At 40.8% G+C, this 17977-nt stretch overlaps 1 protein-coding gene across 2 annotated transcripts; it reads right to left on the reverse strand.

The window, feature by feature from the left end:
* Positions 1 to 1975: 1975 nt before the first annotated feature.
* DDX18 (DEAD-box helicase 18) lies at positions 1976 to 17416 on the reverse strand. Of its 2 annotated transcripts, XM_017657205.3 has the most exons (14): positions 17253 to 17415; positions 15459 to 15746; positions 13732 to 13872; positions 12167 to 12302; positions 11676 to 11776; positions 11364 to 11563; positions 11157 to 11271; positions 8654 to 8793; positions 7659 to 7820; positions 7200 to 7352; positions 6348 to 6461; positions 4988 to 5044; positions 4461 to 4638; positions 1976 to 3484 (listed from the first exon to the last, which is right to left on the reverse strand). In XM_017657205.3, exons 1-14 carry the CDS (start codon positions 17335 to 17337, stop codon positions 3342 to 3344), a joined length of 2013 nt encoding a protein of 670 aa, XP_017512694.1. In that variant the 5' UTR covers positions 17338 to 17415; the 3' UTR covers positions 1976 to 3341. The 2 variants fall into 2 exon arrangements, with proteins under 2 accessions (XP_017512694.1, XP_073097436.1); XM_073241335.1 differs by lacking the exon at positions 4988 to 5044 and having other exon boundaries at positions 17253 to 17416.
* Positions 17417 to 17977: the final 561 nt, after the last annotated feature.

Genomic DNA, 17977 nt, shown 5'->3' on the forward strand with positions numbered 1-17977 from the left:
AATTGTCTCCAAATGCAGCCAAGTCAGATGCTGGGCAACCTTTTAAATAATGTCCACAACAGCGGTCATCTAGTTGCAGATTTGTGCATCCCCCTTAAATCACAGGTGAAGATGACAAGTCCTAGAGGGGAGGATGCTCTTTTCAGCCATGGGGCCAAGGCAAACCAGTTTGATCTCCTGTGCTGACACCCATCAATGAATTCCAACTGCATGCTACACTGCCGGGTTATCCTCAGGCTGGTTGGCTGGGGGAGGCCTGGGGGCCATGGTTGTTATGCTGTCCTACAGCTTCTTCCCACATAAGGCATCCAGGCAAAAGCACAGCCATTTCCCTCTGAAAAGCGCAAGCCTATTTGTCTCTTTCAGGCTGACCTAGTTTGCGTATGACTGAACATACTGTCCCGGTTTCGTGTTGGCCATTTTCACTTTTCAAGATGAAAACATTAAGAGATTTCCTTAAGAGATTGCAAATGGATTCTAGACTAATGTTCCCAAATCTAGCAGTGGGTGAGAATCATCTAGAGTCCTCTGTCCCACCACAAAACCTAAATAAGAGTGTCCTGGGCATGGAGCCAGAAAACATTTAAAAATCTTGGTATTTCTTTTGTAGCCAGTCTGTCACGTACAGCATTTGGGAACACACTTCCCAGAACAGAAGCCCGCCTTTTATAGCAGAGAATGTTCTCTAACTACTCATCAACTAATGCCCCCCAGAGCCTAATAATGCAGAATTGCCAGGCTTACAAATAGTTGACATCCTTCTATGTATCTGCATCCATTGCATTGAAGACAATATTGTAATTGTTTATCACACTTTACCTTCTCTAGACTATAAACAGGCGTCTATGAGGGGCCTGCCCACATGCATCTGTGTTCTCTGCAGTTTGGTGGCTAGTAGGCTTTTAATTCCCGATTGAGGGTCATCCAAAGCACAGTTGCTGCCACCTAATACCCAGGACAAATCAGTGGCCTTGAAAACTGCCATTAACTGATGTGACAGTTGTCCTAGGATGTTCTATAGGATTTCAGTGCTTTCAAAACCTGTCTGACCTTCAGAATTTCAGGGAATCCAGACTGTCAGAGCCCCTCAGTGTGTACTTCCAAAGGCCCGAGCTGGCTCAGGACTTGTGGTGAGTCCCTGTACCTGATGCCTTTGGGCAGCAAACCTTTCACGCGAGATGTACCTAAGTAGTAAAGGTAGCCAACAAGGGCAGAGTGCTCTGTACCTGCAGGCTGTCTGTCCTAAAAGCACTTTGTTAGCTCATTCAATTCTTACCACCTTGTACTGTAGGTTTTATTACTCTTATTTTAGTCATTTACCAGGCCCAGAAAATTAAGAGGCACAGCTGGAATTTGAATCCAGAGAATTCATTTTTAACCACTACGGTTTTTGGATAAGCAGGTTTCTTTTTTGGCTGTTTTACATTTAGCTCTTACACTGACCTGGCCACTAAAGACTACATTTAGACACAACAGTGACTTACTCCCTGAAGCCCCGAGGACCAAAATTTGTATCTGCATGGCTCCCTGCCCATGCTGCCTTACCTTCTGTCTGAATCCAGAGTCCCATTTGTCAAGTTCATGACCCCACAGGTGACCCTTTCTTATGCAAATGAGCCCAGCACCATGCTGTCCTGTCCTCATCTGCTAGAGACCTGCTCCTAGCATCTGAATTCTGCCCAGGTTGTCAGGGCTGCTTGTCTGGATGTCCATAGTCTGGATCATCCTGCCAGCAGAATCTCACATAGGACTTTTTTGTAAGAAAACAAGCTTTCAATCTTCTGTTTATAAACTTTTCTCACAAAATCTCTAGACTGACTGACTCATACAAGAGGTCAACAATGGCAAGATGAACAGGAGCACTAGACAGGATAAGGCAAGGAGAGCCAGGTCTGGGACAAGCAGGTATCTTAAGAGTCCAAACCCAGGCAGACCAAGCAAAGGTTAGCAAAATACAGCTAAAAGAAATACAAAATTCATGTAATTATTTAATGACACAGGAAAAAAATTAAACAAGCTGGTTACAAACAGGTATAGGATGACTTCACTTCTGATAAAAAAAAAATTAAAAAGCGTGTATACAAAACACCGGATGGTCATAGACCAAAATATTGATAGTATTTACTTTTGTTTAGTGATTAAATATTCTTCCCTTGACTTTTGTGTATTTTTTGCAACATTATTTCTGAAACAAACAAAAAGTTACCACACAGACAAACACTATTTGCCAGGAGTCCAGTAATAAAAGTCCAGGACAGGTCCAGTTACGGTGACAGTGGTTAAGCCCAGATGCAGAATATCATTGTTTTCTTTTACTACTGGAATGCTACTTACCAGACTGTTTTCTTTACATGTGATGTTCTCAGTGTACTTATTTAAAAGAGTCTATGAATATTAACTGCCACAGTAATATAATATTATCAACTTTGGTTCTGAAATGCTACTAAATACCATAACCATTTTATAGTTGTAACACAGCACATAAAACACATAAAGCACATTAGAGATCAAGAGCTCATACAATAAAGACTATGACTAAACCATTCTTTGTTGCTTTTTCTGACCTCTGTTCATTTTCAATTTTCATGATAAATCTATTTTTGTTTCACAGGTGTGGAAAAGGCAATTTTTCTCAAAAAGATGCTCTGCCTTCTAAGCACTCTACAGAGTTGGAAAGGCTCACCAAAATCCAAACCACTGAAACAAATCTGAATGAGGTGTCACCACTGCTTGTGGTTTTTTTTCTTATAAGGCCTTTGTTTTAAAATCTGATATTCATAAAAATCAATGCCACCTTTAACCTTAGGTGCTTAGATAATTTCCCGAGGTCTCTGCCCTTTTACATGGCAGCATTTTCAGGAGGGCAACAGTCACCTTTAAGGTCTGGAAACCACCAAAACTAAAAAACATGCCGAGACAACTTTCTGCATCACCACCACGAGTACCTGCCCAGTGTGTAAGGTCACTGCCTCTTTCGGCAGGTTAGTACTGCAATTCATGCCTCAGGATTTCAGATGCCAGGAAGAAAAGGTACAAAGACGCATATAAAAACAGTGACAAATATTTGGGTAAAAAGATTTAAACTTAAAATTTTTCTAACCACCATATGAAAGATGAAAAAGATTTCTTGCTTTGCCCATAGGCAATCAAGAAAAACTGAATTCTGTTTGACATCCCCCAAATAAAAGACTTGCTGTAAACAGCAGTGCTCAGTGCTTGCAACCCAAGACAATCAATTTATGGTCAATAGATCAGTCCAAACCTTCAAGCTACATAAATTCCTTTGTTAGAGGAATGGAAAAAAATCCAGGCAAGGCTATTCAAGATGAGAAAGTGTGTCTTCAATGAGAGAACTGCCTGCTGTCGGAGGACTTCTTGCTAATGTGTTTGAAGATTTTGGACTTCTGAACTTTTTTGGCTTTCTGGTAGCCAAATCCACCACCTCCTCCCCTCTTTTTAAGCTTGCCTTCATTGCTGTTCACATCTAAAGGGGATTGTTAAGGAAATCAAGAACACAAGGATAATGAACTCCAATCTAATGTCTACAGAGAACCAGCACGTACATTACTGTCCTTCCACCAAATCTTTCCCTGAACTATGAAAACCTGGTGCTGTGGATGAAATCAGCACAGTGGACTAAAATGGCTTTCAATCCCTGTGTAATAGTCATTATTAAGTATTCTTTCCACACAATGAAACTGAATATACAATTACTTCTAAGTGGTTAGAAGGTAAATCAGCAGATTTATAGGAACACATTAAAAAATACCCCAGTGTTGAAACAAATGACTTTCACCTCTCCTCGGAGCTGATTTGGGAATACTTAACCCAACAGGATTCTACATGTGTTCAATACAACAGACCTTTGCATGATACCCACGACAGGGATGGAGAGACCCAAAATACAGTCCTCTAGTCCCATGGGCAGTTACTGCCACAGTGTTAATGGGCAGGCTTCACTTAAGCTGGTTTAGTTTTTCCAGCTGAAAATGTGATAAAGCACACACTACACATTGCAACAGAAGTAAATGGAGGTATTTCTTTTGCCTTTATATCTTCAGTTGCCTATAAGTTCCTCTGATCTTGCAACTTCCTGGTATGCAATCCTTCAATGTTTCTAGGACGAAGAGAGGCTTGTGAGGCCCACCTTCTCTTTTCAGGATATCCTGCCTGCATGGACCTCAGACAGTGAAGCCTTACCACCACAGGAGCACTGACACTTGATTTTCATCTGCCTCTCCCACAATGCCCAGCAATCTCTGTTTCTCATTGTCTGCCAGTCAAACTCCTTGTCTCTTTCAAGGCCCAAGCTGACAGATGTCTTGTTTCTGAACACTAAGCCCTCCCTACTCCACACGAGCACTGACAAACGGTGACCAGGACAAACACCTGGGGCTCCAGTTCTCAGTCAGGGCACACACCGACCCAGGCACTTCCTCTCATAACAAAGAAAAGGATACTCAGGTCAACAAAAGGAGGCACCTTGAAACCAAATGACAGAGCAACCTGAGGCAAATTTAAGTTGTTAACATTAAAGATCTGTTTCAGAGAATGGGAATCATATGCTCTAATATATGACTTATATGCCTCCTGGGCTGACTTATGAAGGAAGTAGTTCTTTTCAATCAATTTTTCAAGCTGAAATGAAAGAAACATTGGTTTTAATAAAATAGAAAAGCAAATTTCATATATATTAGAACAAAAGCATTCTATAAAAAATATTTGTTGTAATACACTTGTTCCCAGCTTTATATATTTACAAAATCAGGCCGCAGTAAGGTTAAGACCCAAGTCCTGGTAAGATATGAACTGAAACGAGGCAGAGAGTACAGGAATGTGGTAACCAGCACAGCAAGAAACCTAAGCTCACCCACTTCAAATCTCTCACCTTACGGAAAGATCTTGAAGGACAATGACTGCCAGTGACAAACTCCAAGGCAGTACTGAAATGAGGCTACAACTCTTACAGATGTTTAAAGGAGCATACCTGAGACTGGATGTCAGAAATTTTGGACCAGGAAAACTCAAATTCACTTAATGGTACCTAGGAAACAAGCATGAGGATTAGTAAAGCAGGAATGATAAACACTGTCTCTTACGTGAATGAGAAAAGTGACAAAAGGTGTCCTAGGCAAAGCTGAGACACGATGGAGCCAATCAGTGGTCTTAACACCACTGACCAGGCATGAAGAGACAGGAGAATAACCAGGCCTGTGGAACTCCCTCAGGACAGGCATCTGCTCCTTCTTGTCTCCCAATGCCAGTGTTCAAGTCTTATCTTACGTCTGCAAATTTCACATGAATTGTGCTATGGGACCTTCCTGAAAGGAAAGGTAAGAACTGGATAGGGACACGGAGTTAACGAAGCCCCTTCCACTAAGTACGGTTATCCATGGACATGACATACAGCAGCCTGATGCTTCCAGTTAGAAGGACCACTAGCCCCTCTCCACTTCGAGAGAGCTGCCCTAATATCACACTGCCCTGTGACTAGGGTTTCTGACACCAGAAATCACGGTGACCACAAAATCCTAGTCGTCACTTATTATTATATCATCACTTATTATTTCCAGGTAACTGGAAAAGTGCTAGACCTAGTTTCCCCCAGCTAGAGAGAAAAATGGCTGCCCAGGTCATAGCCCTGCCCTTAGGGAGCCTGTGGTCTTGCTGCAGACACAGGGCATATAAGACAGAAGGATGAGCACTTGTGCTGTGGGAACACAAAGGAGGGCAGGAGGGCAGCGACAGCTTCTCAGAAGAGATGCTGGCTAGCTGACCCCAAAGCATTCTAGAGAAAAAGCACAAGAGGCACAGGGCCATTTCCAGGAACCGCACCCAGCTGCAAAGTGGGGAAGAGCCACCTGGCAAGACAGTGCCAGGGAGGCCAGTGAGGAGACAGGGTCCGAGAGGAGGTCTGAGGAATGTTCCCATGTTCTGCAACAAGAAGGCTCCTCACGATTCCAAAGAATTTGGATTTGGTGGGATGGACCGAGGCCAAAGCCAGATCAGGGTGGACTGGAGACCAGGAAGGGTGGAGAGTGAATGTAGAAAACATAAACCATTTTCAAATGGCAGATTGAAGAAAAGGCAATAGGTAGTAGCCATGCTAAAGCAATGACAGAAGAATGGGTTTCAGGATAAAATTATTTTTTTAGTGAAACACTTGAGATGGTAAAGAGCTAACTGCCCAGGGGATTAAAGGTAAAACAGAGTTGACAGTAAAGAGACAAGATGGAGGAAGACGTAGGGAGTGAACGGGGATCCCCACCCCACTGTTCCAGGTGAGCAGGACGACAGAGAGAAGAATCTGTTTCTAACTTAAGATTTTTCCCAGCAAAGACCTTTACCTTGGACTGCTTCAAATAACGAAGGAAACCCAATTCTTCAGGGCGCAAAATGAGCAAGGCATGCCCTCTTCCGTTCAGGCCTCTGGCTGTTCTACCTACACGATGAATATATTCCTTTGGTGGAGAGAGAAAACCTGAGTTAATACACTGACTTCCACAGGAGCCTGGGGCAGTCTGCACATCCAGGCCTTGAGCAGCAATGGACAAAAGTGCCTTGAGCCAGCACTTTTCTAAGAGACTGCAACCCTCCCTGCGGCCTGTGCCACACAGATAACCCTGCACCAGAGCCAGTCCATTATTTCACTCCTGTGCATCCAACTCTCCAAAGAGGTAATAAGGCAATGACTGAGGCTGAAGGAAAGCTGGATGTGACATTCAAATTCTATAAAATGATACCAAACTCTACAAAATGATCTATGAAAATGACTATTATTGGTATGCTTCATCTTCAAAACAGCTTTTGGAAACATGTAAATGCTGGCTGACAATCTGTGTATCTATTGTTGAAAAGACTTAATAAAAATTATATACAGTACAGAATCTTATCCATCTCTAAACAAATTTTATTTCCTTCAGACAACTGCTGTTAATAAATCATTCCAAGCATATTAAGAATCCTACTGATTAAGTCCTCCTGTCTCTGAAATCTCTTTGCACACCCCCTCTGGGCCCTGCAAACGCCTTAAACAGTTATTAGTACCAGAAAAATACTACAATCACTGTACAGTGAAATGTGACTTGAATGCCTAAGAGATGAACCTTGGAATGTGAAATATGGTATTTTTCAGGGACCCTGAGGAGTAACTGCACTCCTAAGAGCCATTCTGGAGAAATCCCAAGGATACCAGTTACCTTGGGGTCATCTGGAGGGTCGTACTGAACAATCCAGTCGACTTCAGGAATATCCAACCCTCTAGCTGCAACATCTGTACACAGTAATATCCCTGAATCTGCGTTGCAGAACTGGAAAAATGTGGTTGTACGCTTATTTTGCTTCTGCCTTCCCTAGAATCAAATCAAAATGTCCATTAGCGTTGGGACATCCACAAAGCTGTTTCTGTGGGGTTTCTGACCTGCTTTATTTGCAGTTTACTTCCTGGCCTACATAACTTCTCCCACAAGTGGGTAGCTTCTCTTACTCCTCTGTAGTCCTGACCCCTCCACACCCAGTAAAGCTCCCTCCACACAGGATCAATGGCCCAGTGTTGAACAAACTACTTAGAACCATGTTGGGAGGAGAGAGCAATACTTCAAACCCCAGAATCTACATAACAAGCATAACCCTGTTTTTAATAAACTCATCATACTTACATGAATAGCCAAGACAGGCAAATCGATGTAATTCAGCAACTCATAGTGGTATTTCACAGACTTACAGGATGAAAAGAAGACCATCAGTTTCTTTTTCCGGTTTTTCTTAAGGAATGTAAAGAGCAGGAGGAATCTCTTTTCAGAGGGACAAACAACATAACCCTAGGAGTGGTTCAAGTAAACAGACACAAAATAATCAAATTGGTATCTTCAGCTTCATGAACCAAAATAATTTGGCAGAGAAAACAGATAAACACCATTCCTTACCTATTGCAAGATTACTGCTTGCATTATAACAAAGCATTCCGAAAGGAAGACTGATTTTAACTCTTTTAATTCCTTTTACTCGTAGCAATTACTGGATACTTTTCATATTTGTGATTATCAGTAGTTCTTGCACCCCATAATATATTAAATACCTCTATTAACTAGAATGCTCAAGGCATATCAATGACTCATTTTTTAAAAAGTCTTTAATAGCCAGATCTCAAAAACCACAGCTTATTTGTACCATTCTAAATAAGGAAACAAGATGGGTAAATACACTTTTTAAAAACTATACAACCAATGAAAAGTTTTTAAGTTAAATCATTACAGTAAACATTTTATTCACCAAACAACTCAATCTTAAAACTGTTTCGAATTCACATGAAGATGGGTCTTTTTTACCTCATTTCCAATTTTCCACAGCTACAGCCTGAAACCAGTCTCTTATAACTCACATCTTACAGCAAGAGATTACTAGACAAAAAAAATTTTCTTTAACTGCACCTACAATTAGTAGTGATTAATGTCTCTCATGTGGCAAGTAAAGTGAGTTGATCAAATTGTATTCAGAGTTCAAGATACTTTATATCAGGAGAGACAGAGACCCAATAGCCAAGTTCAATACCTTTGAATTAAAAGTTCATTAACCCATCTGCTCTGGATGACCCTCCAATTATAAGGAGACACCAAAGAAGAGCCTTATGATTTAAGATATTGACAGAAAGTACCTGCTCAAGACCATCCACTGTTGCATTAGCTTTATCATCATCAACACCAACATACAACGGCTCCTTTTTCAGAGAAATCCTCGCCAGGTCTTCAACTTTTCGAGTTTGTGTGGCAGAAAAGAGCATGGTCTGTCTGCGTGCTGAAACAGAAGCAAATCTTTCAGGGAAATCTATTTAGAATTTCTTCACAATTACTAAGCTCCAAGTAGAACTATCAGGAATGGGAGATGTGATGTCACTACAGATATTAAGGGAATATCATGAAATAACTTTATGGCTATAAATCTGAGAACTTAGCTGAAATGGACAACTGCCTTGAGATAAACTGCTAAAGCTCACTCAAGAAGAAACAGAAAACCTGAATAGCCTTTTATCTACTAAAGAAATTGCAGTTAGAATCTTCAGGTTAAGAAAAAGTCAGCCCTAATGGTCTCCACTGGTGAATTCTATCAAACTTTTAAGAAAAAATACTACTAATTCTTCACAAACACTCCAGGACATGAAGCAAGTTTTATGTTCCAACTTATTCTTTGAAGTCAGCCATTTCCTTGATACCAAGACCCAATGATTCATGAGTGTAGATGCAAAATTTCTAAATAAAACTCTAGCTAAATAAATCCAGTAAGATGTAAAACAGATAATGCATCCTGGCTCAGTGGGCTTTATTCCAGAAATTCAGGGTTCGTTTAACATTTGAAAATTAACTAATATAACCAACCACATTAACAAACAAAAAGAAAAACATTCAACTAAATGTAACATCTATTTAAAAAATCTCAGCAAATTAGGAACAGAAGGGATCATCCTCAATCTGATAAAAGGCATCTAGAAAAACAGCTAACATCATACTTAATGATGAAAGTCTGAATTGCTTTCTCTTCTAAGATCAGGAATAAGACAAAGATGTCTACTCTCAGCACCTCTATTCATTATTGTACTAGAGGTCTGGCCAGTGCAATTAGGCAAGAAAAAAATTAACAATCCTTTTATTTGTAGACAGCATGATTACCCATGTACAAAATCCAATGGCTAGCTTCATCTAGAGGGTCATACTGAGCAATTCAGGTGCATATAGTACTAATTACCTTGCTGGATACAGTTATCAATATACAAAATCAACAGTACTTTATATACATGCAATGAACAATTTCTAACTGAAATTTTAATGAAATACTTAGGGGTAAATCTTAAATCTGACAAAACATGTGAAAAACTTCTACACTGAAACTATAATACTGTTGAGAGAAATTAAGGAGCCAATAAATGGAGATATACCTTATTCACAGTTAAGGACTCAATACTGTCTTCTGCCAATGATCTATATTTAATACAATGACAAACAATAAACCAGCTGTTTTAGGGGGTAGAAATCAACACAATTATTCTAAAACTTAAATAGAAATGCAAAGGACAGGAATAGCCAAAGCAATTTCAATAGAGAACAAAACTGGGGGCTAACAGTATCTAATTTCAAGGCTTTAATACCTGCTGTGCTGATGGTCCTGTAAAATGGTAAAGTTAAACATACACTAGCTATTCTGTAACTAGTTACCCAAGAGAAAAGGAAATATATGCCTATAAAACAGTTGCACATCAGTATCTATAGCCATTTGATTTATAATAGCCAAAATCTATGAACAGCACAATCATTCATCAACCAAATGGATAAACAAGTTGTGGTATATTCATACAATGGAATAGAATGCTGAAGAACTAATGATACACCGACGAATTGCTTAAGAATCTGCTGAACAAAAGAAACTAGACAAGGAGAGTTATACTGTATGATCCTATTCGTAAACACTTCTAAAAAATGCAAATTGATATAAGGGGACGGAATGCCTATCAACAGTCACCAGGGAGAGATCTGTGTGTGAGCAGCTGCTGATGGTAGGTGAGGGTTGTTCCTACTGAGCGTGAGGGATGGGGATTACAAAGGTACAACAAGAAATTGGAGGGTTATGGAGACGTTCTCCACATTGCTTTTGGTGATGGTTTCACAGGTGTAAACATGTCAAAGCTTAGCAAATTATATATTTAAAAAAGGTACAGATTATGTCAAGTATACCTCAACAAAGCATTAAAAGACAAACTGTATAATGAATGGGATCATTGCCTTATTACAGACATTAATTTATAATGCTGCAAGTACTGTAACAAAGGTATGACAAGTCAAATACAACAAAGAAAGGAACAAGTTCACACCTAGGAAGGGCCAGATGAGGTAAGAAAAAGTAAGATGGGTGGAGGGGGTGGATGGGGATGAGACATATATTAGAACCATTTTAACTTCAATTTTAGCCTCTAAAATGCCAAAACCATTATATTAAGTAACTAGTAAGTTTAATGTCTATACTGCAAACTACCTCTAAGGTTGACTGGCACAACTACATCACTTGGCTCTATTAAAATTCTGGTATTAGTAGTTTTCACACAGGAAAAACCCCCACTGACTTTCAACAACTACTTTGCAAAATACCACATGCAGACACAACCTACTTACTTGGCAGAAGTTTAATAATTTGCTTTAATTCTTCTTCAAATCCAACATCCAATATACGATCAGCCTCATCAATAACAAGACACTGTAGGTTTTTATACATAAACCCTGGGGTATTCTAACAAGACAAAGGACAAAGAAGAACTGTTAGCTGTCAAATTTATGTTTCACATGAGACAAGTCAGCAACTACATAATAGCATCCTCCTACCTGCATGTGGTCCAGGAGACGGCCTGGTGTGGCCACAATGATGTTGATCCCATTAGCAAGTTTTTGGGCTTCAGCAGATCTGTTACTGCCACCCATTATCAGCCCATACGTGTGTACGTGGTGTGTCATTAGCTCCTTAAGAACGCCAAAAGTCTGCATGGCAAGTTCCCTAGTAGGTGAGAGAATAAGGACTCCTGTTCCTAAAAAGCAAAACACGATAAAAGTCAAACTGTAGTTATCACCATGGGTCTGTAACAACTACAATTAGCTTTTAGTGAGATACTGGCAGAAACAGTAGGACCGAAGGCTTACCATTCCTGGGCATGAACTTTAACTTAACAATGAGCTCAACTGCAGGGATGAGAAACGCTAGGGTTTTGCCACTGCCTGTTTTTGCAGCTGCTAGAAGATCCCTAGATAGTTAAAGGGAAAGGAGGAGAGAGAAATTTAGTCTACTCATTCAACAAGTATTTACTGAACACCTACCATATACTATCACATATGTTTCACACTAGAACACGAACAAGTCATAGTCTCTGCCTTCTCTATCACTGAAATCTTTCTCTATCACTGAAATCTATCGCTGTATCACCTGGGCTAAATACCTAACTCAGAAATAAGAATCAAGCTATAAAACAGAAATGAACACTTGTCTCCAAACATCAGTAAATTAAAGCCTTTAATGCAGATTGGTAAGTTACCTACACATAGTGCAATATCAGCAGAACATACTGGCATTTCTTTCCAAACTACTAGCACTAAAAACAGAGATATTAATGCCCAAATATCAATGTTAATCATACCTGCCTTCCAGAAGTGGTCTGATACTTTTATGTTGAATTTCAGTCATGTTTGTAAAGCCCATTTCTTTTATTGCCTTCAGAGTGTTCTCATTGACAAGATCAGTTAGAGAAGCAAATGAGGTATCTTCAAAAGCTCCTAAATGGGAGAGTTTGTTGGCAAATTTACCTTCTTTTTTTTTTTAACAGGTGCTACTGCCATAGTAGAGTACATTAGTTTTGATTAAAAGCATTACTGGGTTGGAATCAAACTTAGAAGAGATTTTCCCAGTAAGAAAAGACCAAACCCTAACAATATTAATAAATGGTTATATATATATGATAATACATAAACTACTATACAATGAGAGTCCCTATACTTTTGAAGTTTCTCCACTGCTGATAGCTGTGTGATTTACAGTCCATAGTGTACACTGTAACAAAATAAGGGATGGAGAGAAGGTACAATCAAAGGATTTGTATGTAATGAAAAAGGTAAGGCTGGTGGGGGTGGGGAAATTTGGAGAGAAAAATCTAAAATAAAAAGTAAAAACATTTACATTAACAAAAACTGAGTGTTAAGTCAATCAAGAGCAGTTAGTCTTGCTCCAAAAAGACAATGGAGAAGAATCAGAAATAGCCAGACCATTAGCTGAACCCACAGATAAACTGTGCAGTGCTTTTCCAGCAGGGGAAGGCATCAAGATCACCTGAGGAGCACCCCACCTCACACCACGAGGCCCTGGCTATAACCCAAGTATTATCAGCCTTGACACTACTGACCATTTGGGCTAGATAATTCTTTGCTGTGAGAGGCTGTCCTATGCATCACAGGATGCTTGGCAGCATGCCTGTCATCTCTCCACTAAGGGCCAGTAGCCTGTTACCTGTTCTGACCATTAAAAATGTTGGTGGCCAGCCCTCATGGTTTGCCTGGGAGAGAAAGAGCTTATGGGATGCAGGACTGTGAATGTGAAAACTGGTCAGGTTCAGGCAAACCAGGATAAGGTGGTCACACTACCTGGCAGGAAAAATTGCCCTGGGCTGAGACATATTACCAAAAGCTTTGCAATTCTGATTAAGCAGTTGGGCTTTAATATTTTAACAAACAAAACATCCAAGCCAAACAACTCAAGTAGACATTTCTGGTTAGGAGTAAATGGTTCTAGTACAAACTCTTGACTTTACAGGTAGAGAAACAGAGGCCTAAAGGTGTTCCTATGGTACAAGTCCCACCAGAAGTTAATTCCATCCTTCCTTCCTTATTTGTAAGGGAGCCTGTGTAAACCTCTGGTCTCTAGAGCCCCAGGCCAATGATTTTCCTACAACATGTAATGAGCTTCAGAAACTCCCATACTAAGGAACCAAAGACCCCAGAAGCTGTTTGTGTACATATCAAAACAGTGTTAGGAATGCAGAAAAAGAGAAAGAACAAAGAATTAAGACACTGCATGGAAGATAAAGAGCAGCAGCGTGATATAAAAACATTTGTCAATACTTACTTCCCCAGGTAAATTAAGTCACAACTGAACCCTTCAATCCTATAACCCAGAGAGACATGACATTTTTGAGATCTACCTGGAAGTTACCTGTCAGTCCCAGGGGCAGGCTGGGCCCCTCACTGCCACCTTCCTCTGAGTATGGCTTCCCCACACTGTTTCCTGTTTCTTCAGGGGCCTGGACACCATCTTCAGATTCTTCTTTTTCTTCAGTTTTTGTTTTTTTGGTATCTTTGGTTTTAAAGGACAAAATCCCCCAAATTTTTTTAAAATTACCAAATGAGATTATAAAAGATATGTGATACAGAGGCATATTTCCAAAACATTAACACATTTCCAGCTTTAATTTTCTAAGAATGTCTATTTTGGCTAAGATCTGGTTATACTTAAAAAGTGGGGAACTTGCAGATTTGAGAAAACTTTATCTTTTAGGCTTCTTAATGTATTATACTATCTTAAGTGATCAAGAAAAGTTTAAAAGCCAAACAATTTAAGTATACTAATTAATTACGCCAAGTTCTATACCCTTCAGAGGGGGAAAAAAGCCATGTGCTTTTTAAAAAACTCATAACAAGCACTGATTTTTCCTCCTTTGCCATTAAAGATAAATTTTCTATAAAATCTATTTTTATCCCAAATATGAACAGAAATACCAAAGGCTCTTCATGTTACCAGAGACAGACTACAAAGAGAGTGGCACCACCTACTTAGCGGGATGATGAACCAAGCCTATTTCTTGAGTGTAAGGATTAGGAAGGTAAGGCTGCCTGGCCTTTTCCTTCTACGACCCTGAGTTCTGTAACGTGCTTCCAAAGTACCTTTCCAGTCCTAGCCCATCAAGCTCTCAAATGTTCCACTCTGGGTTAAACGGGTTAACTGCCATGTTGGGCTTTTGTAAGTTCATAGTGGCTAGTGACACTAGTTAGAACAGAACTGACTTAGACCAGAAGTCTCAGAACTCTTTGTGGCATAGGCCTGGCCTCCTCCTTGAACCCAACCACCACCCTTCTGGAAATGCAGGACTTCCATAGTTATCATCACTGGTCTTCAGGGCTTATCAGTTAAAAGAGTTCTTACAGTTTACCAACAGCATTAATACCTGCAGCACTGTGATTCAATGCTTCATTAGAAATAATACTACTTCCCTAGGTATACTCAGAGCAAGAATCCTAAAGCACTGCTAATTTCAAAACAGGATTACAATCACTTTAATCCAAACTGTAATGTCTAATCCTCATGCTCTACTCTATGTCCACTTCTTGTTTAAACAATTTCTCATAAGCTACCAATGTATTACTCTGTAGGCAGCATGCCTGTTTGAAAAAAATTCAAAGCTCCTTTCTAAGTGAAACCTTTATTTCAGGTAAGACAGATGAATAGGATATTCTAACCAGGTGGTAGCAAACTTTTTCTAGAAAGAGTCAGACAAAAAAAACCACTTTAGGCTTTGTAGGCCGTAAGGTTTCTGTGATCGTAAAGACCAAGTAAATACAGGGGTGCCACAGAGTCCCAGTAAAGCTTCACTCACCAACCAGGCAGAAAGCTGAATATTTGCTGACACCTGTTCTAGCCTCCCTTGAAATCTCTGCTTGCTCACATCTCAATTAAAATTCCTATCCTTTCACCTAAACATATTCAAATCTAATCATCTTCCAAAAGAAAGTAGAACATACCTTCCCCACCCACCCAATACTGTTCTGGCCTTTCTACACACTTGAAATTAATGTTCCATTTATTCAAAAGCTTCCTAACTGCTGTTTTAAGTTAAAATGCACTCCACCCCCATGTTTCCTTTAGTGACCAAATGAAGTACCTACCAGGCCCAGCACCATCCACCAGTTTTCTTTTTTTCTTCTTCTTTTTCTTTTTTGATTCTGAATTGGGACACTGCACTGCTGCTTCCCCATTGGTTAATGTGGTGGGTTTCTTGGGGGATTTTTTAAGTTTTACATTTTCCACTGTTTCTTTAGATACATCTCCATACTGGACTTCTGACGAGTCCACATTCATAGACTGTTTCAGGGATTTTTTAACTTTTCCACCTCCCACTCTTCCTTCAGACACATCTCCATTTTGAGTTTCTGATAGGCTCACATCCGAGGCCCCTTTTTAAAAACAGAACACACATTGTGTCAGAGAAAGGGAGGCTTACTTAGAATCACTGGAATCCCAAATAAGAATGAATTAGCTTTTAGTTGTCTTCTATGCACATTATTAAAACTGCTTGTAATTGTATGGTGCTCTACTACAGGAACAGTAAATTTCGTTTAAGGAAAAATGTTGGAAAAGGGAAAACTGCACTGATAAAACTTTGAAAAACTATGTTTGTCCTTAAGGAGTTAAGAGTCTGGGACAGGAAGACTTCAGAGGTTAAATATTTAAATAGATGGGGTCAGATAATGGTAGGTAAAAACAGTAAGTGTTAATATTAGGTATTTGATAAATACATGACTAATTGATGTATTAAAAAAGACATCTTATTTACACAACTACTGCTTCTTATATGTTACTTCAAAACCTTCAACCTCAGCTTTTCTAGATTGCAATTGAAAATTTTGTTGGGGAAATCACTTACTTGTCCCTGTATCTATTATACAGAAATGCCTGAGTGTCTTTACAAAAGTTTCCCTGTTTATATATGGAAAAAGACCACCCCATCTTTTAATTATTACTTTTTAACTACCAGGAAGTGGTAAGGCTATGCTATTCTACTGGAACGGGAAACACAAATGAACTTCAAATACATTATTCCTAAAATCTACAAACTTGTTCTCCCTCCAGCATTTCTCTCAATTACCTGTTGAAAATGAACTGGAGTAAGGCACTATGCCGCCAACATTTCCCTCAGGGGTTTGTCTCTTACACAGGACCCAAAAAGGTTAAGGTAGCTTCAAGATCTCTGGCTCTCACTCAGGAAGGTAAGGATGCAATTGAGTCAGGTAAGAAAGGTGATATTCAGGCAGAATCTTTTTAATGTAAGTATCTGTTAAGGATGCAAATGTGTAGAAGCGCTTAAGTAACCTGTAACCTAAAGTCAGGAGTAATGGGAAGATAGTTCATGAGATTTCGCGTTCGACATTAGGGCTGAAAATGAGAAATCGAGAGGGACAGAGAGGAGGTGGGTAGGCGACGGTAACGATATCAGGAAAGCTCTGATAGGAGTGACACCGAGCGTGTTTAGAAGCCATATAGACATCACACGATGTGAAAGGTAGGTGCGTGGAGAGCAGAAAGCCCCACGTGTTGTCTGACTGGAAATGGGGCTGGGGATGAGGTGGGCCTGAACGTGGCGATGTAGTCAGAAGAGGAACGGTGCGGCGGAAAAGGCTGGTTTAGCCGGGACCAGTGCTGGGGGCCCGGAGAAGGGTCTAAGAGGCCTCCCGCTCTGACTATGTAAGGACTGGGGAAGGCTGGGGCCACGCGGGTAGCCGGCGCGCTGCCCAAGCCTGCCTTCCAGTCGCGGCCAGCACACGGAGCTGCCGGCGCGACCGCGGAGCCGCAGCGCCTCCGGAACAGCGCCGCTTGGCCAGCAGTTGCCGCAGCGCACCCCGGCCCACGCCTGAGCTCCCTCAGCACCCCGCCGCACCACCGCGAGACTCCGCGCCTCTCACCCCGTAGCTTCAGGTTTCGCTGCCGCAGTTTGAGGTTCCGTTTCTCGATCTTCTTGCGCAGCAGTTTCATCGGCAGATGAGACATTTCGTCGGCGAAGCTGCGGCGCCTAAGCCCGGCTACTCCACAGGAGCGTCACTTCCTCTCCGGCCGCACGTGCGCAGCTCAGCCAACAGGAAGTGCGTCATAGGGAGCGATCGCTGTTGGCGGAGTGAAAGTGCTTCCGGGCGCGTGAACCTGGGCGGCCTTGTGCAGCGCCCCCTGGGGCAACGGAGGCTCAGCCCTGCGCCGGGGTCACGTGATGGCCGTGCCGCCTGCTAGAGCAGAGGCTGGGAGTCTGCAGAGGAGGCTGAACCTCTGCAGGAGGCTGACTAGGCAGAGCGGAGGTCCGCAGGGAGCCTCCATTTTTATATTTTTGCCTTCTTTGGATCCCGGACTATTTGAGAAATTCAGTACAACCTAAATTTAACACATATGTATGACCACACTGTGTCCCTAATGTAACATTTTTCAGAGCAATATCCTTACCCTTGTGTTTCACTCTGATGTTTTCCCTTCCATTCATTTAGTCCTAAATTATTCTATTGTTAGTCCATTAAAAATTCTGACTACTATGCATTTAAATTGATTTCACTACAGTATTAATGAATTGGATGAAGTTTGAAAAAGAGGCTTATAAATCCCCCAAATTCACCCATGGACCCTTTAGGAGTCCACAACAGAGGTT

This window comes from Manis javanica, chromosome 7 (genome assembly GCF_040802235.1).
Source record: "Manis javanica isolate MJ-LG chromosome 7, MJ_LKY, whole genome shotgun sequence".
NCBI lineage: Eukaryota > Metazoa > Chordata > Mammalia > Pholidota > Manidae > Manis > Manis javanica.